The 26,448-nt window shown below is 44.0% G+C and overlaps 1 protein-coding gene and 1 long non-coding RNA gene across 3 annotated transcripts; one reads left to right on the top strand and one right to left on the bottom strand.

Moving 5' to 3' along the window:
- Positions 1 to 251: 251 nt before the first annotated feature.
- Positions 252 to 20,376, bottom strand: INHBA (inhibin subunit beta A). Its single transcript, XM_053553586.1, has 3 exons — positions 20,238 to 20,376; positions 15,141 to 15,661; positions 252 to 5,704 (listed from the first exon to the last, which is right to left on the bottom strand). Exons 2-3 carry the CDS (start codon positions 15,526 to 15,528, stop codon positions 4,815 to 4,817), a joined length of 1,278 nt encoding a protein of 425 aa, XP_053409561.1. The 5' UTR covers positions 15,529 to 15,661; positions 20,238 to 20,376; the 3' UTR covers positions 252 to 4,814.
- Positions 9,249 to 25,596, top strand: LOC128560095 (uncharacterized). Of its 2 annotated transcripts, none has more exons than XR_008372889.1 (3): positions 9,249 to 9,358; positions 22,033 to 22,177; positions 25,430 to 25,596. It is a non-coding gene; the product is annotated as an uncharacterized LOC128560095 (long non-coding RNA). The 2 variants fall into 2 exon arrangements; XR_008372888.1 differs by lacking the exon at positions 9,249 to 9,358 and adding an exon at positions 20,420 to 20,817.
- Positions 25,597 to 26,448: the final 852 nt, after the last annotated feature.

Below are 26,448 nucleotides of genomic sequence, written 5' to 3'. Positions count from 1 at the left end.
TCTTGCTGGTCTAAGCATCTGCAGCCCATTACCAGCCTGGGCCATGGTAATAGCTATTCTTTTTCTCCTTCAGCTCTCTCACTCCAGCTTTTGTTCTCTCTCCCACATTCAGTCTGTTTCTTATCCTCTTCTGGATAATTACAGTAGAAACAAAATTATCAACCAGCAAAGGATGTGGCAATATGTGTGCAAATTGATCTCAGAAAATCAATAAGTAAGACATGAAATAAAATAAAAATAAAAATAAAAAATACATCCCAATCAGGTCTTTTTATTTAACATAAGGCCAAAGAAGCTATCAGGCGTTGCTGAATACTGTCCACTAACTGTACAAAATATTGACTGCATGCCTCGCAAACACCAAAATATCCGCTGGAATGCCATAGAAATAAATAACTTCTGCTATAAACACATGAAAACATATCAAACTGTTATCTCTTTAAACATATTGTAAATAAAAAAATTACCTGTACTTCTACACAATAAATATTAAGAAACCATTGACATAGTTGAAATGCACTCATATAAATTAACAACTTTAATTACATTAGCCAAACAGACATTGGTTAAAGAATTGCATGTAGTATGCAAAAAAAAAGAAAAACAAAAACAAAAACAAAAAAAATTAAAATTAAAACAAACAAACAGACAACATCAACCACAGAACATAAAAAGTTTTGAAACAAAACAGGCTTCAGATTATCTTGGCTTTCATAATTATATTTTTCTTTTAAAGAAAAATATCAACCCATTGTCAATGCACTGTTTTTCAAAGCATTTAAATAGAGGGTAAAACCCATTGGAAATTAATACAGAAGAAATGATTCACTTTATGCATAAAAATAAATAATAATATAGCTGAGACATGTGGTTTGCTTCTGCTCTTGAAGATGTGAACAGCTTATAAGCATTCATTTTCTCTGACCCATACAACAGCTTCTCAGTGATACAGGGTTTAATTTAAACACATACAATGTCCACCCCCAAACCTTCTGCCCACATCTACAAGTTTCATTTATTTTGTAGGTTTTCAGGGTGACTAAGTTTTTCTCTACATTAAAAAGGGAAGTTTCCAAAAGGCCCACAGGAAATCATTTTTTAAAATGAACATGATAATTTGAATCTATGCTTAATACAACCGAGGCATATGTGTTCTCTGTTTTTTAGAGTCATCTCTTAGGAAGTCCAGTCCCACAAAGGTGAAAAAAATGTACTTGCTCTACCTTTGAGGAGAATGCAGGGACTCTCCTTGAAAATGGAGTGTGGAATCAATCTTAAATAAATATGAAGTTGGCTGGTCTTCCAGGACAAGAAAATCCCATCTCAGTGTGCCGGAATTCACTTACTTTTTTGGAAAAAAAAAAAAAAGAAGAAGAAGAAGAAGAAAATGCCTATTTGGACTATAAAGTGTTTATTACTCTTAAAGGATATTTGAAGACAAATGCTTTTCAGAGCTTCTAAAATTGGTGTGGACAGATTTTTAACAGCCTAGAAATTAGCCTTAGGGAAAGAGTAGAGAGATGATAAGATCAGAGAGAGACACCTCCATTTCAGGAAAAATCATACTATGAAGAATCCAATACGGTCTTGTGCTGCTGTTCAGAGAGTGGCCATTCACAGGGCTCATATTTTCCAAGATTATTAAAGATGGTAAAATTATTTCTTTCAATATTACTAGAGATGGTAGCAATTAATAATTCTATCTCAAGGCCATATAAATTCAATGAAACGAAATTCAAGTTTGTAGGTGTATGATAACCCAATCACCTAATGTCCACTGAAAAATATTGTCATATGGAATTTCATTTCTCTGCTTCTAATCGCTGCGGCCCCTAAACAAACCCCAGATTACCTCCCATATGCCTAGAACTTACTTACAGAACTTTAAAAGATGGCAGATTTATTGGAGATACACATGGGTATCATCTGTTTTTGCAAATTCTTCTTCCATGGCCTTGATCAGTTCTGCTCTTGCACAGTGAACTAGGACTGATCTCCTCAGTTTCTCTAGAGTATTCCAGTATTAGTTCCAGTACCAAAGAAGATGCAGTTCAAAAGGCCCTCCAAGTTTTCCATGAAAATTTGTGAAGTTGAATATGACCTTTGACTTTCCCCTACAACTTCACTCCCCACTTCCACCTTTTCCACATGCAAGCTGTCCAAGGTTCAGTGGACCTTCCTGAGAATCCACTCTTAAGCTTCTCATGCAGTGCGTGTTGTATTTCCTGCATAACAATGGGCAGGCCTCCAGAACACAGTAAGTGCACTCGCCCAGGAACAGCATGAAAGTAATTTGCTTACACACAGCCTTGCATTATACTTTACTGACTTAACATATTTTTCAAGAAGAGCTAAACCATCTTTTGTAATGTTTGGTTTCTCACTGATATTTTGTTTTCTTATAACCGATTTCTTAAAAGTCTATGCATTGAAGAGCTATCAGCTTCAATAGTTTGCAAAATACTGACGAATGTGATTTTTCCTCATTGTTACATTTTTTTCCATTTTCAAATCGTTTTTCAAATGTCAAACAAGTCAGTGAAAAATAAGGCTCTGTATTTTTAAAAAACGTAAATGAATAACTTATTAGCTATTCTAGGCAAGCTACAGGACGGAATAAATTAGATAGAAATTTAGCTACAAGCATGTACTTCTATATTTATAAAACAAAGTTAGATTTTTTTTTTCCTTTTTCCCTTTATGCACCTAAATCAATACATACCAACTCATACATCAAGAGTTCTGGCTGTCAATTAAAATATTAGAGATGTTTGCTACCGCCCTCATCCCTGCCTCCATTTAACCGTTCCCTTCCTGCTCTCGCTCCCCTTACACCTTCCCTCTAATTATGTATCTTTTAACTAGTGACTACATTATCAAACACAGTGGGTACAAGTCATATTTCTCACAACCAGGCTTTAATTAAAAAAAATACACTCACCTCTTTTATTCTGACCTAAAGATATTTTTTTTCCAAAAAAGCTTCTGATTTAAGATTGATTCCAATAGATAATAAATATAAGGTGGAAAAAAAAAAAAAACAGAGTTAACCAGAGTTTTGATTAACATCCTGTTTTCCCCACAGGGGATAACTTTCAGAAGGGGACAGGGGTAAGAAAGAGAAGGGAATTTGATCCCTGTATGTTTAGAGAGGGCCTTGCAAAATATTCACTGGAATTTCCAGGCTTTTTCCCATCCAGATTTTTGAAATGTGCCCACCAAGTTCAGAGTAAAAGCAAAAACTATAGCCTATCCTTCTTAAAAATACTGTGTTTTGCACACAAACATTCATCGCTTTAAGAACATTAAAAAATGACAGGCTGAAGTGCTTAAAATGTGTATGGACATGGTATAATACATGTATATATACACACAGGCAGGCCTGTGCACAAGCAATGTATATATACACATACGAGCATGTAGTTTCATGAATCTGATTGAACTTGATATCTAACAGTGTACAACTACTGTACATCCAGTATGAAATGTCCTGTTTCATGGATGTAAAAGGAGTCAAAACCCAACCTTCTCAGGTCTTCTATGCCTGAACACAATCCACCCCACTCAGCCTTAATCCCAACCCCTGACTCAATGATGGTGAATGAAACCAACCACAGACAGACTGTTTAAAGGCTCACACAAATGTCTTTGGTGTATGTGTCTATTTTTTAAGGTACAAAATAATAATAATAATTATAATTATAATAATAAAAATAGCTATTTTGTGTGCTGTAGCAGTTCTTTTATAGCTCACATTAAGTGCAGCTCTTAAACCCCACCCCCACCCCCACCCAAAGAAAATACTTGTTAAATAAGGATTAGACAGGTCAAACACCATTGTAGTGCAAATAGTAAACGATAAAAAAAAAAAAATAACAACAACAACATTTACAAAATATAGAAATGTTTGGATCCAACAGATGGACAAACATATTCCTTTCAAGTATCTCTCCTTGAAGAAAATAAAAATTAATCAGATTACTTCCAATACAAAAAAGTCTCTCTTTTTGTTCTCTCTCAGGTAAACAGTTTCAAACCTATTAGGTTGCATAGTTCTAAGATCATAAGCACCTTAACGAAATGTAACTTGGTATTCTTTTTTCCTTGATCTTTCATTCTTCCCATTCTTGTTCTCAATGTTTTTTATGTTCTTTTTGTTTGTTTTGCTGTCTTGTTGCAAAAGTGGTGCAGAAAAAGAAAGTGTGACCACCTGCACACAATTGTTCTTCTACTGGTATGTGTGTGTGTGTGTGTGGTATGTGGAAATGCCTGTGTGTGTGTGTGTGTGTGTGTGCGCGCTGATATACACAGATAGTGTCAGGCAGACACACCTTATGACCTGGGTAACTGGGTGGAGAAGTGCTTGTGATGGACCCTTGCAAACTCATGGCTTTCTAGATGCTATTTGGATCGCGACAGTCCACGCTCTTGCAGACTACACAAGTTGAGTCAAGGCTCACAAGAGAACCACAAGGTGGGAGGGGACAATATCCCATTTAGACAACTGATGTCATCAGTTTGATTTTGGAAGAAATGAAGGGTACACACTCTCCCTTCCCCCACCCCCCCAAATCCTGTCTCCTTCCCTGCTTCATGTCTGAGCCCTGGCTAAGGATTCTTTTTTCCACATCTTCCTTCATCTGTTTCATCAGGTTTTGTTTTTAGTTTTGTTTTTTGTTTTTGTTTTTTTTTTTTTGTTTTGTTTTTTAATTTCTATTTTCTGATTGGTTAACTCAGAAACCTTAAAAATTTCTTCATTTTGCCACTGTCTTCTCTGGACAACTCTAGTTCCCTTTTCCCCTGGCCTGGCGACTCTATGAGCACCCGCACTCCTCCACAATCATGTTCTGAATGTCCTTTTTGATGATGTTTTGACCATCATCATAGTACAACATGGACATGGGTCTCAGCTTGGTGGGCACACAGCACGATTTGAGGTTGGCAAAGGGGCTGTGACCCCGCATGCGGTAGTGGTTGATGACTGTCGAGTGGAAGGACAGCGAGGACCCCGAAGTGCCTGCTATGTGGCTCGGGCACTCACCCTCGCAGTAGTTGGCGTGATAGCCAGAGGGAGCGATGATCCAGTCATTCCAGCCGATGTCCTTGAAGCTGACAAAGAACTGTTTCTTACAGCAGATGTTGACTTTGCCGTCACACTCCAAGCCCCGCCGCCGTCTGCGATGAGGGTGGTCTTCAGACTGCCGGGCCTGCAGCATGAGGAAGGGTCTGTGGGACTGCTCTTTCTCCTCGTCTGCTCCCGCCCCTCCATCACCTCCGTCCTTCTTCCCTTCCCCCTCCTCCGCTTTCTTCTTCTTCTTGCCCAAGAGCACCAGGCTGGCGCCGCTCTCCTGGCACTGCTCACAGGCAATCCGCACGTCCAGAGAGCTCTTGCCCTGGTCCAGCAACCTCTGGATGCTGCTGGAGACAGGGAAGACGTGCCAGGTGCTCTTCCGAGCATCTACCACCTTTTCAGAGAGCAGCAGTTCACTCCTCTCCCCCTTTAAGCCCACTTCCTCGGCCTCCTCCCCTGCATCCAAGCTGCCCTGCGGGTGCTTCTGCTGCTGGAAGAGGCGGATGGTGACTTTGGTCCTGGTCCTGTTGGCCTTGGGTACTTTCAGGAAGAGCCAGACTTCTGCCCGCTCCACCACCGACAGGTCACTGCCTTCCTTGGAAATCTCAAAGTGCAGAGTCTTCCTGGCTGTGCCTGAAGACAAAACACAGCACGAGAGAAAACAGGGACGCTTGTTAATTCTGACACTTGCATCTACTCCCAAATTTCAGCCAAGCTGAAGTGTTCTGTGACAGACCATCTCCAACAAGGGTCAGTAAATGACACTCCACGGGCCACGTCTGTTTCTGTATGCCCCACAAAGTAACAACAGTTAAAGAGCTGCAACAGAGACGGTCTGAACTTAAATATTTACTCTCTTCTATGTATAGAAAAAAGTTTGCAGACCCTGGCACACCAACAGCAGGGCCTGTAGGGATCCAGGTCTATTCACCCAGATCTCAGTTTTATCTTTTATAACATAGGAATGGAATAATGATATTTGATCTATTACCCCACAAGTTTGGAAGTATCAAATGGGGTAAGACAAATGAAAACGCACTATAAACTCTGGCAAGCTATGGAAAGATTCTTCTCATACAGAAAGGCAGCCCCCAGCCCTGTCCACTGTGTGGGTCTGTGTGGGCCAGTCTCCCTGAGCCAGACTCTACCGCCCTTGTCACAGCCACCTTCTCCCTCATCACCTCTTCCTTGGGCCACTGCAGCAGCCTTTTCTTTACTTTGCCTCTGTGACACTGAGGCCCCTTTCCAGTTATTTCTCCAGTAAGCAGCTAAAGGTATCACTCCCAAGGTAGAACTGACCGTGCCCCTCCTTCTTGGGAGTCCCTCACTGACCACCTGGTACTCTCAATCTCCAACAGAAAGCCCTGGGCTCTGCAGATGATGGGCCCACCATCCAGCCCAGCTCTCTCCTGTCCTCTTGTTCTCTGGCCCATGTTTCCTTAAGGCAGTGGTTCTCAACCTGTGGGTCGCGACCCCTTTGGGGGTGGAACGACCCCTTCACAGGGGTCTCCTAAATATATCCTGCATATCAGAAGTTTACATTACGATTCATAACAGTAGCAAAATTACAGTTCTGAAGTAGCAACGAAAATAATTTTATGGTTAGGGGTCACCACAACATGAGGAACTGTATTAAAGGGTCGCGGCTTTAGGAAGGTTGAGAACCACTGCCTTAAGTTCTTAAGAAGCCCACCCTCTCTCTCACCTGCAGGCAGCAACGCGTGCTGTTCCTACGGCCTAGAATATTCCTGCCCCACCCCCAACAGGGCACCCGCAGTGGCTGACTGTTAGAATGGTTCAGTTTTCAGACTGAAGGACATTCCCCTTAGAAGTCTTCCTTCACACCTCCCTCCCGCCACACTCTGGCCAGTCCTACTTAGGGTGCCTGAGGTCTGAGGTCAATGTCACAGTCCAGTGCTCAGCAGAAAGTATGTCATTACTCGATTACTTACTAACAAATGGGAGCAGCATCAGCACTGGGTTCCATCACAGCAGGAGAGGAGCAACATCTATTCCTTGCCTCTGTCCCTTAGTATGCAACTTAATGAACACTGAAAACATATTTCAAATAACAACTGCTAAGAGAGAGGAAATCCTCGGATAATACCCTATCCTCGGATAATGTCCTATGCATTATTAGGGTAGCTGCGACCAGCAGCCACTGAATTCTCTAACCTTAGAAAGTCATCCATTTCCTTCACTTTTCCTACGCACCTGTATGCTTATGCACGCAGCAACCTTTACTGTAAAGAGTGACATCCAGACTAGAATTTTTTATGATATCAAACATTGTCCCTCCCTTCCATTGTTATCACTTGGTAGTTTGCAGAAACATGTCTTCTCTTACATGTCCCTGTGCCTACTTAAAACTGTCCGCTGTACATGAAACCCATGCACAAATCTGGGACCAATCTTCAAGAAATTCATCGTAGAACTCGCAACTCCCTAGGAGGATCTCCCTGCCTGGATTTCTATAGCTAACGGAAATCCAGCCATACTTATCACTCGAGGCCCTGAGATGTTTACGGTACTATAAATTTTAGGCACAGTTTCAAGTTCTCTGCAGCAGAAGGCAGGCTTTTCTGTGCATTGCGTACTGTAGATTCTGTTCTTAATTTAACACACTCTGCACACTGTGATTATGATAGTGGTAAATTCACTGAGGCCAGGGCCACGCAGGGCTGCAGATGGATAGGAAAGGTTCTCTGGCATCTTTCTGTAGATTCGCTAGGATGCTGGCCATGATGATGATGGTGGTGGTGGTAAGGGGAGTTCCTTTGACCCTAGCCTCATGTCTCTGGCAGGAGTTGAAATGAATAAGAAAGCTGGTTTTATGATTACATAGAGCACCAGAGCAGGGAGCAGTTAGAGGGGGAAGCTGTCTTATTTTAGGAAGCAGGATGACTTTTTTTTTTTTTTTTACAAAATATGAATTCTATATTTCCCTTTTGCTGAGAACTGGTGGGGGGGGGTTGTTGTTTGTTGTTAAGAAAGTGAAAGAAAAGATTCAAGGAAGCAGAGCTTAATCATTTAAATCTAAAAGGGCAATCTGCAGATTTTCAGTTGCAAACCAACATGGGGTTTGGGGATCAGGGACATGCAAAAAACAAACTGTTCCTGAACCCTTAGCCCCCCGTTGATATGTGACTTTGAGTTGGTAAGGTCCTGTCAAGATCTGAGCCAAAGGCTGATGAAGACCTCCGAAGCCTCTGATAACTGGCCTGGAGGGTGCACAGGTCCTTGCAGCCTGGGCACGTCCACCCTGCCCAGTGGAGAATGTGAACAAGCTCCCCACTGCTTCCCCTTCTGAAATCCTAAACTGTGCGGGGTGTCACTCTGTAGACAGAGAAATAGTAGCTGCTAAATTAGAGAAGCCAGAGGGCATAAGGCTGTGTTTTGTTTTTCTAGGAAAGGGTGTGAAACTGGAGGTCTGCCTTGTGCGGGGATGGGGAGGCCTGCTGGGTTTCAGGTAACTCAGCCCAACAGCCTTTGCTCTTCTCCCATCCCCGCTTGACAGGAGGGGTCAGGGTGGAGGCAGCCAAATAGCAGTGCTGACCTGCACGCAGCCCACTTTCCTTGAGTGAAGTCCAGAGATATCTGCAGATATTGGGGTGGGGGAGGGTTAAGCGAGCACCTGGAACGAGTGACAGCCGCATGCAAATTGCCCGTGTAGGGCCAGTGAGGCTGAGGCTGCTTGCTCCCAGTCACACAGCCTGCAGGACAGCCCTCATCTCCTCGGAGCAGGTTTCTAATGCACGAGCTAGCCCCGCCCCTTCTTCACAGGCAGCTGTACTTGGAAGCAAATGATTTAGTGCTCCTGGGAGAGGATTGTACAAAGAGAGTACTCATCAGAGGGGCTCAGTCTGTCAGGTGCTGTTATATTAGGATCAGAGAGTCATCACAAAATGACTTTCATGCTGGTCTTGGCTGATAATGAACTGTAAGGCATCGCCTGCACATCGTACAGAGGCACGGGTGCTGATTTATGCATCGGTTTAATGATCTGAACTGCAAGGCTCTGCTCCCTGTATTTGCAGCCTCTGCCTGCCTGCTTTCTCTCTCCCCCATATTTCTGACATTTGGATTTTCCCCTACTAATTGACATGCCTGTCGCCTCCTTCTCCTGGTGTCCATTTCTGGAACTGCTATCTGTATACTGCATGGTGTTTTATCAGGGAAAAAAATAAAACTGAGATCCAATTTCATGAAAATGCTGTTGCCATAATGCTCAGGAGAACAGGGGGAAGAGAGAGATTCAAGTCTTCCTAATGTCTACCTTATACGCAGGTACATTTTACACGTTCTATTGTATTCTGACTTATTAAGCATATTTCTTTCTTTTACATTAGTTTTCCTTGCAGAAGGGGGTGGGGAGATGAGACGGCTGGAAGCTGACATAGGATTGATGGTTCTCAGGGCTGTAGATTTCAGAGATATATTACAGCTCTCCAATGTCCTAGGTATTAAAAATATAATAAATAACTAGTCTATTTATTATACTCCCTTTATTTCTATATTACCTGAGAGAGATTGCTTACTGTAGTGACATGCTCAGGATGCCCCAATCTTCAAAATCTCTACGCATACCGATTTGAAAAGGGAAGAAAGCTGCCTAAGGCTCAGATACTTAGTATCAATTTCTATTCAGTTTCAGGTTTGACTTAAATATCTCATGCTGTAAAATCTTGAAATGGAAGCCTTCCCATAATGCTTCCTGAGAAGGTACAGGTGCGAACTGGGTTCCTACACTATTACCTAGCTAACCAGATATAGCTGGTTGCTTTACTAACCTTTCATTACCTACTCTCTGATAATATTCTTTTCATCCTCTGTGCTATTTTTTCCCTGCCGAGGCTTGTGAGCAAAGCTGTATCACAGCCTGCTCTGCCTGAGTAATTCACTAAGAAAGTCCCACGCAAACCCATGTGGGTGATAATATTTCATCACTTAAACCTCTATGAGCTTGGTGGACCAACGAGAGGGGAAAAGGGTGCAGAAAATGGGTAGGGATACATTTTGTACCTTACAAGGAATACCTTTGAAATGCTGCCGGGTGGGAGGGACTGGACAGAGGAAAGACTGTGTAAAATGGAAGGAAAGATGTCTGAAAGGGTATTTGCAGCACAATTTCCTTTGCTTTCAGAATTTTGGAAATGTCTTTAGTAATTCAAGTATGAAGGCATGCCAAAGGTTCAGCAGCCAAACCCCTCGTCCACCCCTGCCCCCACCTTAAGATGCAAACTGGTCCTTAACCAAAGTCCAGCATCTGGGATGTGTGGGGTGTGTGAACACGCAACACACCTATGTAGTGTTTCAGTTTTGTTTTGGTTTCCTCACCAGGGTCTTACTTAAACTATGCTTCCTTTTACATATGGGCAATCATTATGTCTCTAATGCGAATGGGGAAAGCCTTGTTGTTTATAGAACGTATTGAAACTCACCCTGGTGGGGGTGTGTGTGTAGGTGGGGGGCAGAAGGCTCGTTGTAAAAAGCATCTGTGGCTTTAGTTTTCCATTTTTCATCAAGGTTTTACTGTGCCTAGATATAGTATAGTCCATGCTGGGGGCAAGTGTGTTTTCTGAAGCACTAACTTTGGGTTTGGACTGCTTCCAGGGGGTTCTACAGAAAGCAGCAAGTAAGGTTTTAAAGGTTCTTCCCCCCTTTGACCTACAGTAGAGGCTCTTTGCTGTAGCAGAACTATAGGTTCAGCCATAAATTATCTTGATTAAGTTTTCAGCCCCACATCGCTCCTTAGGATCCATTATTGAATTGCAAATAGTCAGCCACAAACATTCATCATCCTAAGCCTCTTCCCTTTAAATGGTGATGAAAAAGAAAGTTAAAGGCTTAGGGCGAAAGGGGTTTTAGGTTTCTAAAAGATACAGAAAACATTTTAAAGGTTCAAGCCACAAAATGTCAGAGACTTCTCCCAGAGTTCCTGAGAACTTTGATACTTTTGATTTTGGACCTAGTAACCAACCAATCCAGCATGAAAGATTCTCCACTAGAGCTAAGAGATCATGTTCAAGTATTTTTTTAGCAGCAGAAGGCCCCAGACAATATGCATTTACAAGAAAAGTGCCAGGGAAGGTATTACCCCAGCTCTCTAAATGTTAAATCTGACTTTCCACCCTGGCACCTCTGCCACAACCTCCCCCACCCCAAACCACTCTTACAATCTTCTCTCACATCTTTCCCCACCATTTAAACAAACGCATCCTCCCAAGCTGAACACCGCCTTCCCACAAGGCGTTAAAGAAATAACCTCTTCCCTGCCTGTGTGAAGTCCCATGTCATTTGTCCCTGGTGAAAAGTGTTGATAAGGGAAGCAGAGCAGGCCAGGGAATGAGGGGAGACGGAAGACGTTTTTTGCACAGTCCAGGCGACCGTATTAGGGAGAGACTTGTGAGGAAATCAGCATGGCTGATGATTCATGGTCACATTTCTCCACGCTCCGCTTCGTTTGTTTTTGAAATTTATCATGCCTTCCATAGAGTTCTGGAATGTGCACACGTATGACGAGCATTTCCCTGTCCTTCCTGTCTCACTGAATATATTACAGGTAATCACGTTTCTCCCATGCCACAACATCCTGACTCTTTCTGGACGATAGGAGGGGGCCGCAGCTAACTGATAATCACCAAGATTAGGGCGCTGTGCACAGGGGCTTGTGCAGGCACCACTGCTTTGCCCTGGAGATTTACAGACTAGAAGCAAAAGTCTTTGGCATGCGCCCTCTTGTGGCCGATCCCTTCCCGTTCCTCGGAGAAGCAAGCGGGCAGCCCCTGAACTAAAGGCATCCTTCAGCCGGGGGCGACGCACGGGGCAGTTGGAAGATGGGGGTGGGATGGTGGAAGTCATCTCCACTTTGAGAGGGTCTTCTCTGAGTGGGAGAGAAAAGTCCTCCCAGCAAGCCTTTTTAGACCCCCTATTTGGGCAGTGTGAATTTCTAACTCAAATCTCCTGTAAATCGTATCCTCCAAGGGGGCAGATGTTACAAGTTTCTTTCCATGCCAGCTAGACTATGCAAGCATTATCCATTTCTTGGTGTTTCATTTGTCTTTCTCCTCCTCTCCTCTCCATGAGAGCTATCCATTGCTAAGCTGGTCACCAGAATGTGCACCTGGTCATGGCAGCGGGTGGAACTCAAAGGTGTCCTGTTATCAGAGAAAGCCATGGCTCAAAATAAGACAAAATAAGCTGTATTGGCCAAGAAGGCCACTGAGTTTAGCTTCACTGACAATCACAGACAGTTGGCTTGGCCTGGCCCTTAGAGAGAGGAACGGTTCTTCAGGGTCTTAAGGTAAACATGGAAGATTTTGTGTCAGCCATGCAAAGAACATACTAATTGTGGTTGGTGAGCAAGCTTGAGTGACATACCAAAAAAGAAAATGATTTTTATTTGTTGGAATACATTTCAGACAGCGTTAGTGCAGTCCCCTGCTGTTTAGTTGGTAACAACTCACGGCAGCTTTACAAAAATGGGGCACTTTATACACAAGCAGAATGGGACAAACTTAAAGAGTTTCAGGCAATTGAACTTTTGCAGCCCCTCTGCTTCTGGGGCCATTCAACAAGGCCCTCTGCTTCTGGCTTTATTCAACAAGCAAGGAGAGAAAAAGCAAAACTTAAACATGTATCCCCAAATTGGGAATCCTTGAGGTTGAAAGGTACACATTTAGCATGCTCATGACTGATGGGATTCTGTGCTGTACAAAATTATTTATAAAGGAAAGAAAAATGCATGCCTTTTTCTATTCTCTAAAAACATCTCGACACATACGTAGTTGGAATGTTATTAAGGTTGAATTTTTCCAAAAGCAACAAGACACAGATCATTGCTATTCATTTTCAGATACTCGCTACAATCTTCAGATGATAAATATCTTTTCCTGAGTTAGCAAATTGGGCAGAAAATGCTCCCTTGATACTCTACCTGAAGAGTAGGTTGTCCAGATAGTAATCATTAAATCCATGAAATTATATTAAATCAACTTGAAGTTGATGTGTGAACTCCTTAGATGAGAAAAATGAGCAATTGTGAGAATCCAAAGTCAAGTTGTAAACTCAACCAAGAGAGGTTTGCCATTACAAATCTTAAAGTTTACTCAACATGTTCAGGCCGGTCACTTTTTAAAGAGTAGCTCAGTTTTTTTTTTCTCTTAAACTAAACACCTAACAGAGAAGTAAAAAATGAGGAGATCTCATGTAACTGGTAGAAGATAGGCACTGAGAGGAAGGCTATTAAATAAGAAAGAATACGAATAGTCAAATTCTTTCACTGCCAAATCTCAGCATGCCAGGAGAATGATTTGCTAATTTGCTATACTGCTAGTGACAGCATGCTGTTAAAAGTGGTCAAAGGCACAGGTATGCTGGGTCATATGATGTGGTTGAAGCCAATGGAGTAGAAGCTGCCATTGAGGCCATCGTGTGGAAGTTGGTATATAAGGATAAATACAGGGTCCCTTTGTGCCAGGATGTGCATGGAGCCGCCCTCTAGACTGCTAGAATCCATTGCACACTCACAACCAAATGTCATAGATGTATTCTTTCCTATGTTACCACCATGAAAGGTTGGGAAAAATTGGGTGGCAACTTAAAAACCCCAACCTGACTTCTTTTCCCCAATAAGCTTCAGAAGACAAGTCCTAATTATCATGACCTTCGGGGCTGCATCAAGAAAGAGCTTTAGGGAAAGAAAGTAAGACCTTCCCTAAGGGAGAGAGGTTTCTAGTGAGAGAGCTAAACTGCTGGAGAAGCTTGTGGGAGACCGGTGATTCTCCTGTGGGGGGGAGCTAGGAACGGGCAGGCTATCTGCACCCCCAAAATGATGCTTAGGTCTCTCATGGTTTTCTTGAAAACAGAACATCTGAGTCAACAGGTTTTCAGGATTGGAAATTCTGAGTGTTGCCTTAATTGTTTATACTGCTGCAGCAAACTTTTAAACAAAAATGCTGGGAGTCCCTGCACATACTTTACTGGCCATATGCTCTACCAAACAAAACAATGGCATTCCTTTCAAATGGAGTTGGCAAGGGATACGATTCTTTAGCCTGGCATTACCATGAAAGTAACACGGTATTAACACATCTGTGTGCCCTGCTTGCATGGGCTTGCAGGCACGCAAAAGGATCTGTGTCACTTAACTATAAAAATAGTCTGGCTCCAAGTCTATGGCCCCATACTTTTGGCAGGTAATTCTATTCAGCAACAGGTTAGTGTGGTCTTGGACTAACGATTACTATCTATTTATTAAAGTTCTTCCTCTTAAGGATTGAGTGAGAGTTCATCGTAGTATCCGAGAGCAGTTTGTCAAGGTCATGTTCCTTGGCAGAGAGCTCTTAGAAACTTTATAGAGAACAAAACGGTGCGGGTTTCTGTCTCTCTTTTAAGTTCAGAGAGCAAAAGTCAGTGTTCCAAAAGTGACTGCAGGTTCAATGTCAACTGTCCCCCAAAGTATCTCTTTCCTACCTAGAATGTGGTGTCCATGCACTTACAGTTTCTAAAGGTAAAAATTACTGTCCCTAATAAAAGTGCCTTGCTTCTCTGATGTGGCCCCAGATTGGGACTTTTAAAGGGGAAGGTTTGTTTTAAGACAATGACTTCATTTGTGCTATTCCATTTGGTTCTCGCATTCTCCCTACCCCCAATAAAAAACTTTGGATGGCGTCCGGAAGCCTCTGCTTCTCTAGCTCCCCAAAATGCCCCAGATTTCATCCATCCAGCTGCTCAGATCTGGTGTCACAGGCAGGGCAAGCCAGCCCCTCACAGACCGGTTTCCAGTCTGAGACTGACCCAAGAGCTTCCTCCCTGTGTGACGGGCTGAGTTTAGCAAGTGTAAGCCAGTGATCTCTGGGCAGAGCTCAGCCCCGCTGCTGAGATTTCCATTTCTGTGAAGTCCTCTCCCCCTCCCCTGCCTTCCCTCCACGGTCCGCTACCATCACCTAATAACTAATAACCTTCCCAGGCAGTTTCCAGCTGGAAGGGAAAGAAGTTCCTCCTGGGACTGTCAAAGAAATATATTTTACTCCCCCCGCAGCCCCCCCCAACAAATGCCAGCACCAACCTGATTCCGCAAACGTGATGATCTCCGAGGTCTGCTCCATAAGTTCATTCATTTCTGCCCTCCTTCCAATGTCATCCTCTATCTCCACAAACCCATTCTCTCCCACTTTGCCCACATGAAGCTTCCTGATCGCGTTCAGAAGCGCCGCCTTGGGCACCGGCTGGGTGACATCGGGTCTCTTCTTCAAGTGCAGCATGTTTAAAATGTGTTTCTTGACGGCTTCCACCATCTCTGGCTGAGAGTTGGGTACATCCTTTGGGAGGGTGGCCAGCGCACAGGACGGGCAGTCGGGGGCTGCGCTGTGCCCCTCAGATCCTGGGGTGGGGGAACTCCTCACTATAATCCAGCAACTTGCCAACAGAAATCCTCTCAGCCAAAGCAAGGGCATCCTGGCAGCAAAAGTTGTTGTGATTGCCTTTTTAAAAGGCCCTGTTTTTCCTCCCCCCTCACGCACAGGTTTTTGTTTTTATTTTTTGGGTTTTTTTGGCTTTTTTTTTTCCTTCTCCTCTTCAGCAAATTCTCTGGAACAAGAACAAAAAGTTTTCTGTGAAGTTTTGTTTGCAGGTCCCTTTCTGAATGCAGTCAGTGCTGTAGGTTTGTGGCTGTCAGAGAGGAGAGTTCTGACTGTCTCCGAGTAAGAGAGAAGGAAGGAGGGAGGGAGGGAGAGGGGGAGGGAGGGAGAGACAGGGTGGGGGGGAGACAGACAGAGACAGGGAGAGAGGGGGAGAGAAGAGAGGGAAAGAAAGGGGGGGAGAGAAAGAGGGAGAGAGGGAGGGAGAGAGAGAGGGGGAGAGAGAGGGAGGAAGGGAGGGAGGGAGAGAGAGAGAGAGAGAGAGAGAAGGAACGGATTGGCCCTGAGTTAGTGAGTGAATGGAGAGGGAGGGAGTTTGTCTGTGAGTAAAGGCTGTGATGGGGAGGGGAGGGACAGCCCGATTTCTGACAGGCTGTTCTGCTAGTAGCTTCCTCGAAGACACCTCTCTTCAAATACCACCATTCTCAGGGTTCTACTTTCCCTTCTAAAATAAATTCTCTTAATTTTGTTCACTTTTTTTTTCTTTCTCTGCCCAGTTTCCTGGCTTCACCTTCTTCCTTTTTTGGAAAGCGGGGGGGTGGGGGGGAATGCAAGCAAGGAGGGCTTGATTGAAGTCTGCCTCAGCCACCCCTCCAGCCTACCTGGCCACAACCCTAGGTGACAGCAAGCCCAGCTGGGGGGGGAGGTGGGGCTGGTGGCTCAGGGAGGTAACTGGAGGTCAAAGAAGAGGGTGGGGAGCTACTTCCCCCAAGGTGATTGTTCTGTCCAGTTGGGGACCACAGGAGATGCTCATTTTCCCCATTCATTCATATTTAAATACTCAAGGTAGTCAAAACTGGCGGGAGATCTGAGAGAGTGCCTTGGAACTTTTGTTGGGGGTCAAATAACAGTCTCTACTTTTCCCAACTGTGAACAGCAGCAGGGCAGTGAAAGACCCAAAGGGCTGGCAGTGTGTCACATGCTCCTGTCATAAATAGAGCTCTCCCCTGGTCCTCCTCGGCAGCCCCCTTCTGCCCAGGACACACTCACTCCCACACATTTCAGCCTACCACGGATTGCCCTGATAAAATGCAAAATTCACTCAGTCTTTCCCACATTCCTTTATAAAAAAGAGTTCACCCTTCTGCTTTGAATAACGGGGGGTGGGTGAGGGGAATCTCTGATACATATTGCCAAATTATTTTTCTCGGTCACGTGATAGTTTTTTCAGCTTGTCCCCCATCCTGTCCTGACCTGTGCATTCATGGGCTCCTTGACTGCTTCTGTTTCCCTCAAAGGAGCAGTCCGGATGAAATCATCATGAAAAAAGAAAAATGTGAATTTTTAAACAATGCCTTTCTGAAGCTTTTTTTTAATTCTTCCCTCCTCTCCACCCCCTTTTTTATTTTCTGTCTTATTGCTTTTATCTTGCAGAAGTATCTTTAAGGGATCCATCTGTTAAAGCTTTCTTTCCCTCTCTGTTTCTTTCCCACACGTAAGCAAGCCCTCTTGGTTTCTGAAGAGTCGGCTTATAGCTGACACCTAGTGTGTTCAGAGCATTATAGGCAAGCAATGCAGTTAAGGTGAAAAGAGTTATTAAATATCACTACAAGCTTAAGATCTGAGTGCAAGGGGGAGAGGGCCAGAAAACCATGACATTAAGTTAAAATTACAGTTTGCACAGGTAACAATGCTTTTCCGAGTTGTATACAGCATTCGTTTTCCAAAACAACTATTTGCAAGACTTTCTCTGTAGTAAGTCACCTAACACCTTTGGGGCTTCAGCTTCAAGAATATCAATTACTCTACTATTATTGTTAAAACTTTGTCACCATTGCCTTAAAAGCCTCATATTTTTAGTGGGGGGTGGTGAAAGAGAATGGGGGAGGCGGGGGCATTGGTGTTAACAATGGCTTAATAAAACATCTTTGTGCTATAATACTTAACATCGTCCACCTATATGGAGTCACATACACAGTACCCAAAGCATTTTGCAATCCAATTAAGTTTTACAAGAGACTCTGAAATAGAACTAAAAGTTTAATGACTCCAAACCACTCAAGAGGTAACATTTAGATTAAGTGCAACTTATCAATATTTGGATTCTCTCTTGTATGTGAGTATGGTGTGTTCCCTGAATTTACTGTTTGCGAATGCAACTCTTAAAAATAGCTTTCTCTTTGGCATATGTACTTGTGTATATGTGCTGAGTGGGTTGTATAAACACATAAGCTATTTGCATGCTCTCTAGGACTATTAAAATCTGTATTAACCTGTCTGAATAATATAAAAAGGTACAAATCACAATGCCATAATGTGCGTGGAAGTGCCAATTAGTTGTAAAATTCCTTCTAGCCATCCTTACTTTGCATGTGTAAAGAGCTCAGAAGTAAGAGTTAAAGAGCATTACCTTTCTGGTTCCCTCTCCTGCACCAGCCGGCTCTTGTGTCATGTGGTAAGAGCTGCCTGAGTTCCTCTTCATGGTACTGGCACTGTGAAGTTTTATACTGTACTACTTATTTGTACACTCACACATTGGTACTACTCAAACAGAGGAGGGCTGGGGCTTTGGGATTGGTTAGAATCAGCATGACATCAGCGGATGACTGGTTTTTCCAGTGTGAGACATTTCATAATTCATTATCTAATGGAAAGCCCTTCCTGGCTTCTGAGGCACTACAGGGTGATACACTGAGCCAGTGAAACCTCTGGCTGTGACTAGTCTACCTTTTAGAAAAACATTGGAATCGCACAGATAGGTCTCAATGAGTGTGTCCAACTTCCAACTTTTCTTTTTTACTACTCGCGTACACACGTCTTGTTCTATTCAGGTTCAGTTTTATGTCTTTACATAAAACATCTGTTACTTCATGAAGCTGCCTCTATTTACAAAGTATTTTATTGTTTCTGACTGGGAAGAAAGTTGGTAGTGTTCCTTACAGGGATTCTAATTTTATTTTTTTTTTAATAAGTTATTTCATTGAGGGGAAAAAAATAGGAAAATCTGTATCATCGTATGATGATGGTCTGCCCTCCCCTCACTTACACTATTAATTTACATCTTGAAATTGAATGCCTGCTTCATAAATCATTTATGACCAGGAACTTTGGAAATAGTCATTCTCTGCAAGGGAACTTCATAAGTATCCTTTCCAGGTCTCTGAATCCCATCTTAACTAGCAAAAAGAAAGAAAGAAACAAAATAACAACAACAACAAAACCCTAAGAAACTCATACATCATTGTTCTTTACAAGAATTTCAAGTCCTTTGATTTCTAAATTGTTTCAAATACAGTAAGAAAATAATGAAAAGAAGCTGAGCACTCCTTGAAATAAAGTTGATCAGGGTTTTTTGTTTTGTTTTGTTTTTTCTTTTTTTTTTTTTGGAGGGAGGTCAATGAAAGAGGGAAGGAATCTTCAGATAAGAATGGTGAGGGCTTCTTTGAAGGAGTATAGTTGAAGCATAAGCCATGTTCTCATGACAAGTTGGATAAAATGTGCAAAATTGGGAGCTAATGAGAGCCATATGACCAGATATGTTGTTTTGTATGCAGGATTGAACATGCATAAAATAAACTTTTCACTGTGCCCACAAGCAAAATATAGAGGTTCTGGCCTCCTGATGGGTGGTTTAAGCAGGTTCCATTAGGACACCAGAAGTTTTCTGTGTAAGAGGGTCTCTCTTGGTTAGACACAGAGAAAGTGTGGGTGCTGAGCTGCATGTGGGGGACGGAAAGGAGTATTCTAAGAATTGTACATGCAGAAATGAAGTAGGAAATAAAACCATTAGGTTGTAGAAGAAGAAAAGGAATCTAAGCAGTAAAGGCAGAAACAAGACCAGAGATGGTGAACTCCAAATCTTCCCCTCATGGACAGCAATGACCCACAGGGCATCTAAACTCACCCCCTAAACTCTAAACTCATTCCCTGCCCCACAGGTGACCACTATGTCCTTCCAAAGTATCATGGGGCAGGGAAGGGGGGGCACAAAACAAACCACAAGGGACCCGGTTCCCCTGTTCACTCATTATGTAAACTCAGTCCTCAGTGTTCCCATCTACAAAATGGGCTCTATGATATCAGCCTGCAAGGTCAAGTGCAGTGGTCAGAAAATAATAGGTGAAATTATTTCTGAGAAGACTGGTGGCTCTTTCTAAACATGTGTGTCGCAGGAACCTGCAGCACTTTGACTAGAGGAGCCTCTCTGCCACTGTGACTCTGACTCTGCAACCGCACTGGCCATCTGATGCGCCGGAAGTGCCCACCTGCCCAGGCCAGCCCACCAGCCTGGATGGACCCACTCCGCCTGCACCCCTAAACTCAGAGCGGAACCACAGTGGAAACCGAGGCTAGGGGGGTGGCAGAGGACGCGGGCAGGTTCAGATAGCTCCTTTGGAATATTCTGAACTGGGTCAGCTTTTCCCTTCCCAACTCAAGGGCCCAGGACAGAAGCTGGTCAGCGCAGTCTGGACAGGAGTCCCCTTCTCCTGCCTCGGTTTGGTTTCTCTTTCGCTTCCTGCCCCCTCCCCCAGAGCTGCCCCACACCCCAGGCCTTTCGTCCCGGCTTCTCGGCCCTGCTACTGTACCTTGAGCAACACCTGCTGGCGGCTTCCTGGGATCACGCCGGAACGCGGCCGCTGCAAGAGCCCAGCTCGCGGGACGCCTGGAGTCAGGGCCAAGCCGTTCCGAGCGGCCGCCTCTATTTTTACCCAGAGCACCAGCAAGGGCAACTTCTTTTAAGAGCAGCTCTTGATTTTTCCCTCCTTTTGGCAGCTAAAGAATTCAGGGAGGGGAAAAAAAAATTCACTGTTCAGTGAGTGCAGCTGAGAGTCTCTGAGCCCAGCCGTCAGTGCCAGGGCTGGACCCACAGCGGGTGTCGGGGGCCGGCGGGCTCCCCGCGCTCCGAGGCGAGCCGGGAGCGCTCACGCACCGCCGGCCGCCCCCCTTCTGGCGGTGGGTTCGGTCCTCGCAGCCGCCGCACGGGCAGGGCGGCCGCTGCCACCGCGGTAGTCACCTAGCGCGGGCGGCCCGATCTGCTGGCTACTCCACAAGCCTCCCAACTCCGCGCTGGAGCGCTTGCCCGGCTCTGTTCTCGCCTCGAGGAGCAGCCACTAGCGAACCCGGTGGAGCAGCTTGCGGCGAGAAGGAGCCGGGAGGGAAACTGTGGTACCTTATTTTACTGTAATTGCAAAAGGAACGATGTGCCAGAGATTTATATTTAGAAGTTGTATGTTTCTACTTTTATGTAAATGGAGCAATTAGGGCCTGTCTTTGCTGCTGCTAACTCCAATGCGTGTGCATTGCTGGGGAGCTGGTGTTTTCAATCACAATTAGTGAGCCGGTCAAAAAACAAAGTTCGTTTGAGGATAAGAGCTCAGTTGTGCGAACGTGGGGAGAGGCCGTCACGCGTGTGCTAGCCTGTGGCTCGCGGGGACGCATACCTTGGGGGCACGGCTAACGCTAGCGTGGTGTTTACCGGGGCAGCAGCGGTCCCTCTGCAAAGTTGGCATGGATGAAGAAGGAAGAATGTTCACTTTTCTTCTCAAGCAAACCGTATGTCCTTCAGCTTCCATCTAGGCTATTAATTGGTCTCTTTCCTCACTACTCCTGGAACAAGGAGATAGGCCCAGAAAAAGAGGCCATTTTTTCCCCTGGCTCTGTTATTTTAGCTGCTGCTCAGGCATGGCTGTTATTTGGTCAAAACTATAAGCCAGGGGACGTGAACACCCCTAGCAGGTGACTGGAAAGTTGCCCTCTGATTCAGCTGAAATGACACAAGACTGGGGGTTCAGAGGCACAGACCAGGCTGCAGGGTGTGTTAGTTCCTTCTTATGAAAAATCTGTTTTCAAAAATGCATGATTTCTTGTTCATCCCGTCTGGGAAACTGAACATAAAACGTGATTGTGGAGAGGAATCAAGAGGACTTGAGGTGTTCCCAGCAGCTGACGTGTTATTCTGGGGCTTGGGCAGGGAAAACTGGCCTTGCTGGTGAGAGGTGACTCCCTCCAGAGGCGGCCCTGAATCCAGAAAACGTGGGCCAGGTCCAGAGTGATATTTGCTGCTGTGAGATTGCAGGAGTCTGGGATTCAGGGTATCTCAGCGAATGGTTTAAATCTAACACAGGATTGGCAAGCCCTGCCTGTTTGCTGGACAGCCCCAGTTTGCATGTAGCTTGGGCTGAATGTTAGGAAGAAAGATCAGAGACGAAGAAAGATCAGCATTTCACATTCATAGTTGAACAGGGAAGCTGTTTTGCTTTTAAGTTAAATCAATGACTAGTTCTAGACAGAGAGGGAGAACGCCTCTGGAATTCATTGAAAACAACAGGGTCAGAAATAGTTAATCTAAGACTCAACTCCTAAATCCCACATTTCTTTCAGAACCACTGGAATATCCTGCAAGGCCTTGCACTGTATAAGAGCATTCTGTTTCCAGAGTATTCGAAAAAGCCATTGTCTGAACCAAGGGAGCCCAGATGCTAGAACTAAAACAGTTAGAGAAAGAAGATGAAGAAAAAACAACCCAGTAAGTGAACTTATAGTCTTCATTCTATAACAGCGGTTCTCAACTGGGGTCGTTTTGCTCCCCAGGGGACGTCTGGCAATGTTTGAAGACATTTTTGGTTAGGGAGGGAGGTGCTCCCGGCCTCTGGCGGGTAGAGGCCAGGGATTCTGCTACACATCCTCCCATGAACAAGATCGTCCTCACAACAAGAAATTATCTGGCCCAAGGTGTTCGTTGTTCTGTATTTGGATATCCTGATTTAGAGTTATAATTTTAAAGTTTCGCCTAATTCCTCTCTCATCCACACTCTTAAGAGGCCTTGGAAACCAAGGAAAGTAGTGCAGCTATGCAGACTAGTAAGGCTTCTGGAAGTCCACTTCCCCAAGCATCCTGTGGTTCCCTGGAGATACCTGAAGCACCGAGAGTTTCTCTCCGACAATATTGCCGTTTCAACCAACTTTCCCATATGGCCTCAATACATTTTCCTGCTGGCTTTCTGTTTTAACCAAGAGCAGAATCTTGGTGACCAGCAACAACATGAGATGAGCTGGCCCACACCCAAGTTGTTCGGAGACAGGAGACACGCAAAAGAGTAAAGGAATGAAGAATTGTTCATTTTAGCAATTCAGTATCAGATAAATCCATGCACTAGACAATTCCCCGAAGGAAAATTCACAAAAGTGAGATTACTATGCCTTTTTCCTAGAGCAAACAACTATGATGTAGCCTGATTTTATTTGTTTAATGCCTTAGGGGAATGACATACAATTAATATCCCAAGAGATAAAACAGAGTGCTTTGTTAAACCCCAATGCTGTTGCAAGCAACATTATATTTTCCAAACTTCCTTTTTAAAAGGAGGAGGTATGGCAGTTAAAGGAAGGCCGTGCCCTTACAGGTGTCGCTCTCCTGTGAGGACTGGAGAGACTATTGTGAAGGATCCCACATCATGGAAACTAATAATAATAACCAACAAGCATTGGTAAAAACCTGCAAAAGGGAAATTGCTTGTATCAAATTAGCTTAGATGTGAACTGCTGTTGTCCAGACAGTGAGAGAAAACTTCCCTGGTTCATCACTTGGTTCCTAAGCGACTTGGGCCATCCAGAAGGGAGGGGATAGTCAGAGATCACTTTAAGATGAAAAGAGCCATGAGGAGGATGTCTTAGACACTGACACATGTTATCTCCTCTAAGATGTGAATCACAGTCTCCTCAGGTAAATCACCATTTTGGAACCAACGGCCTGGATCAACTTCCAAGTGACTCAGAAATGCCTCCATTTCTTCCCAGGAAGTAACAATACAGAACATGTAAAAATTTCAATACCGAGAGAAATACTCATTTACAACCTCTGTAGAAAAACACACAGTGAACGGAGAAACCACGCTAACTCACACTGAGTAAACATGCCCTCCAAGTTCTTCCTGACCCATATATATTTCTAAATGGTCTGTCATAACTCAGTTCTAACCCAATCAGGAAACATCTGCTACAACAATGGATTGTCCCATTGCCCCAGAACATGATCAGAAAATGCTCCCCAAAGAACATGTCATAGACTGTTGTAATCCTTTTTCTCACCTGGTTCTCCTGGGGTCCTGAGTTCCATTGTGCTGACTTGAAGACATAGAGGTTTAACATATAGATTCCATTGGATGGACGAGAGAGCAGAAATCTTGATTCTAATCCAATTTTGCCTATCTACCGAGATTACAGAGATACCCCCACGACCTGTTCCCAAATTGCCTTCAGAGGGGAAAGGCCTCACAGAAAAACCTAGGGATAGTCCTGTGTGTATTTTTTTTTTTTTTTATCAGTGAATTGCTGCCTCCCTCATGTCCTGATAGGAAGAGTCCAAAGGTTCTGCCCCCTGGAAGCAGCTCCAAGGCACGTCCAGGCAGAACCTGAGTGCCGCTGTTCACGGGCACTGCGTCCTCCCAGCCACACTGGCAGCGGCTCAGCTAGGTTAGTAAATATTTCCAGGTGCCCCATTCTAATTTTAGGAAGGTCAGGTTTGCAAAGGTGAAAGAGCAGGCAGGCCTCTGCCACTCTTTATCGGGTTAGGAAAGAAAACTGTAATTAAGCACAATTGGTGTTTAACTGGAATCACTAATTCTACAACTCGTCTTAAACTTGCAAAATATAATTTATGGCTACGGTCCATGTTCTGAAGACTCACTTATTTCCTCTTGAAACATGCGATAGAATGATGAAGGAAGGAAGGATCGTTATATTAGAAGTGGGGAGAGGAAAAAAGCTCCAATAAACCTCTCTCCCAAAGGCCAGGGGTTAATTTGTGATCGCTTAATGAAACAGGGGCAGAGAGCCAATAATGTAATTTTGGCCAACTCCAACATTATATAACTATGAAATGAGAATAATTAAAATGGTACTCCCTGTAGAAAAGACTTCACCCAATAAGTTCTCCAAATTTCAAGGAGCTTTTGTTTTATTAGATGCTGTTAGCTTCATGTTAGTCACAGGAAAAAAAAATGCCCACATACACACGCAGGACTAAATGTAGTCAGTTTGCTCAGCTGCTGCTGACGTCACTACTGCCCACTAGGAGTGAGTGACTGTCATAACCCCTCTTTTATTAATCATAGGCTGGAGGAAGCACAAAGTGGGTGACATCATTAGGCAAAGGACTGGCTAACTCATGCTCCAATTTACTCAGCTTTATTATAACATTCCTTGGGTGTCATATGAAAATGATTACCATTTCACACTTTCCCCCTCTGAGCAATCATCCCTAACCTTCAATTCAAACTCCCAAAGAAAAGCTTAGCTTTTCATATGGAGGTCCATAAAAGCCAAATTTCACTAAGGGTCCTTGTCCCAAGACGGAGTGTGCTGAGGAATAGCTTTTTCTTAAGCTTTAGAACCATAGTATCCCAAATAACTCTCTGTTTCTCTTGGCCCTGGGGGTGGTGGCTGGAGAGGACCCCAGTGATTCAGGTAAGTGCAGCCACATATGGCCTCCTTGTGACTGAGGGCCCAGGCCCTGTACCCCAGGGTCCTGGGGGTGGGAAACACCATTCGAACACAGGGTAGAAGGTTGTGGTTGGATGTGTGCCTGGATTCCAAGTCAGGATTTAGAACCCTTAGAGTGACTCAGTTAGTTAGTAAATGCTGATAACATTAGCACCTCCTTCAGAGATAGGATTGTCCTAAGGGATAGAGGTATCAAATCATGTGAAGCACACGTAACGTGCCTGGTACATAGTAAATGTGGCTTACTGGTATCATTTCTCTTCCTTTTCTTTGAAAGTTTTGTTGGCTGAACTGGACTTTGGAAATGTGGGCAGACTATTCCTGGGGAGACCCAACTACGCATTTGGCTCTGTCACTGGTTGGAAACTTACAAGGCAGTCTACATCTTTGTGGTTCAGTTTCCGCACCTACTGCTATTTATCTCATAAGGAACTTCTGAAATTAAAAAGGCAAGTGATCAAAACCAAAAGAACACAGCAGTTCAAAGATTCTCAAGAGCTCAGCATCATGTCTGTTTCTTTGTGAACAGACAAAATTCTCATGCAATTTATTAGCTCTGTGTGTGTGTTTGGTAAAGGAGGATCCCATTATGTTGTATGCATCAGGAAAAGCAAATGTTTTTACTACGGGCCAAGCTATACTTCATCCTCTTAAACTATCATGTTGGGGCCCTAGCAGAAGCCATTTTATAGATGCCTTCACTCATCCCCTTCCTTGCCTTCCATCCTGAGGGTATATTAAGGAGTCAAAATAAAGCGTACTGAGGTGTGTGTGAAAGACAGGATGATAGGCCAAAAGAAAAGGCTAGGGCTTTATAATATTTAGATAATGATGAAACTGACTCGGCTGATGCAGAGTATAGTAATTACACAGGATAATTTATTACTTGGGTTTGCCTTTGTTTAGTAGTGAATTATAAGCATTTTACTAGGTGAGAAGTTTGGCTTCCAAAAATGGAACTGCCAGACCATGTCACTTGGAAAATAAAACGATCATATGTAGCAGCTTCAGGATTTCCAAGTTGGAAGCTTCCTTTACACAACAAAGGGCACCAGGCTACCTGCCAACCCCTAACTGCTACCATGGAGAATGCCTTACTTTTCAAGAAGCAAAGTAGGATTCAGGTACAGTTTGGTCATCCAATCGATCCTTTAGGATAACCAAGCACAAATCATCAACGCACAGTGTTTGTCATTGTGTGATTGCACTAGAGGAAGGTCTCACAGGGTGTGTGTGTGGGGGGAGCATTAACAACTGCATATCCTCCTTCTCTGGAAATTTCTGGGAAACTCAGAA

Source organism: Nycticebus coucang, chromosome 11, assembly GCF_027406575.1.
Source record: "Nycticebus coucang isolate mNycCou1 chromosome 11, mNycCou1.pri, whole genome shotgun sequence".
In the NCBI taxonomy this organism is placed as follows: domain Eukaryota; kingdom Metazoa; phylum Chordata; class Mammalia; order Primates; family Lorisidae; genus Nycticebus; species Nycticebus coucang.
This window is presented reverse-complemented; position numbering and strand designations above follow the sequence as displayed.

What these genes read in the sequence shown, in the direction of transcription:
- INHBA (XM_053553586.1), bottom strand. Translation starts at nt 15,528, where the DNA reads ATGCCCTTGCTTTGGCTGAGAGGATTTCTGTTGGCAAGTTGCTGGATT. An exon ending in CATCACGTTTGCGGAATCAG is followed by an intron (nt 5,705 to 15,140) that starts GTTGGTGCTGGC and finishes TTTTGTCTTCAG; the next exon opens with GCACAGCCAGGAAGACTCTG.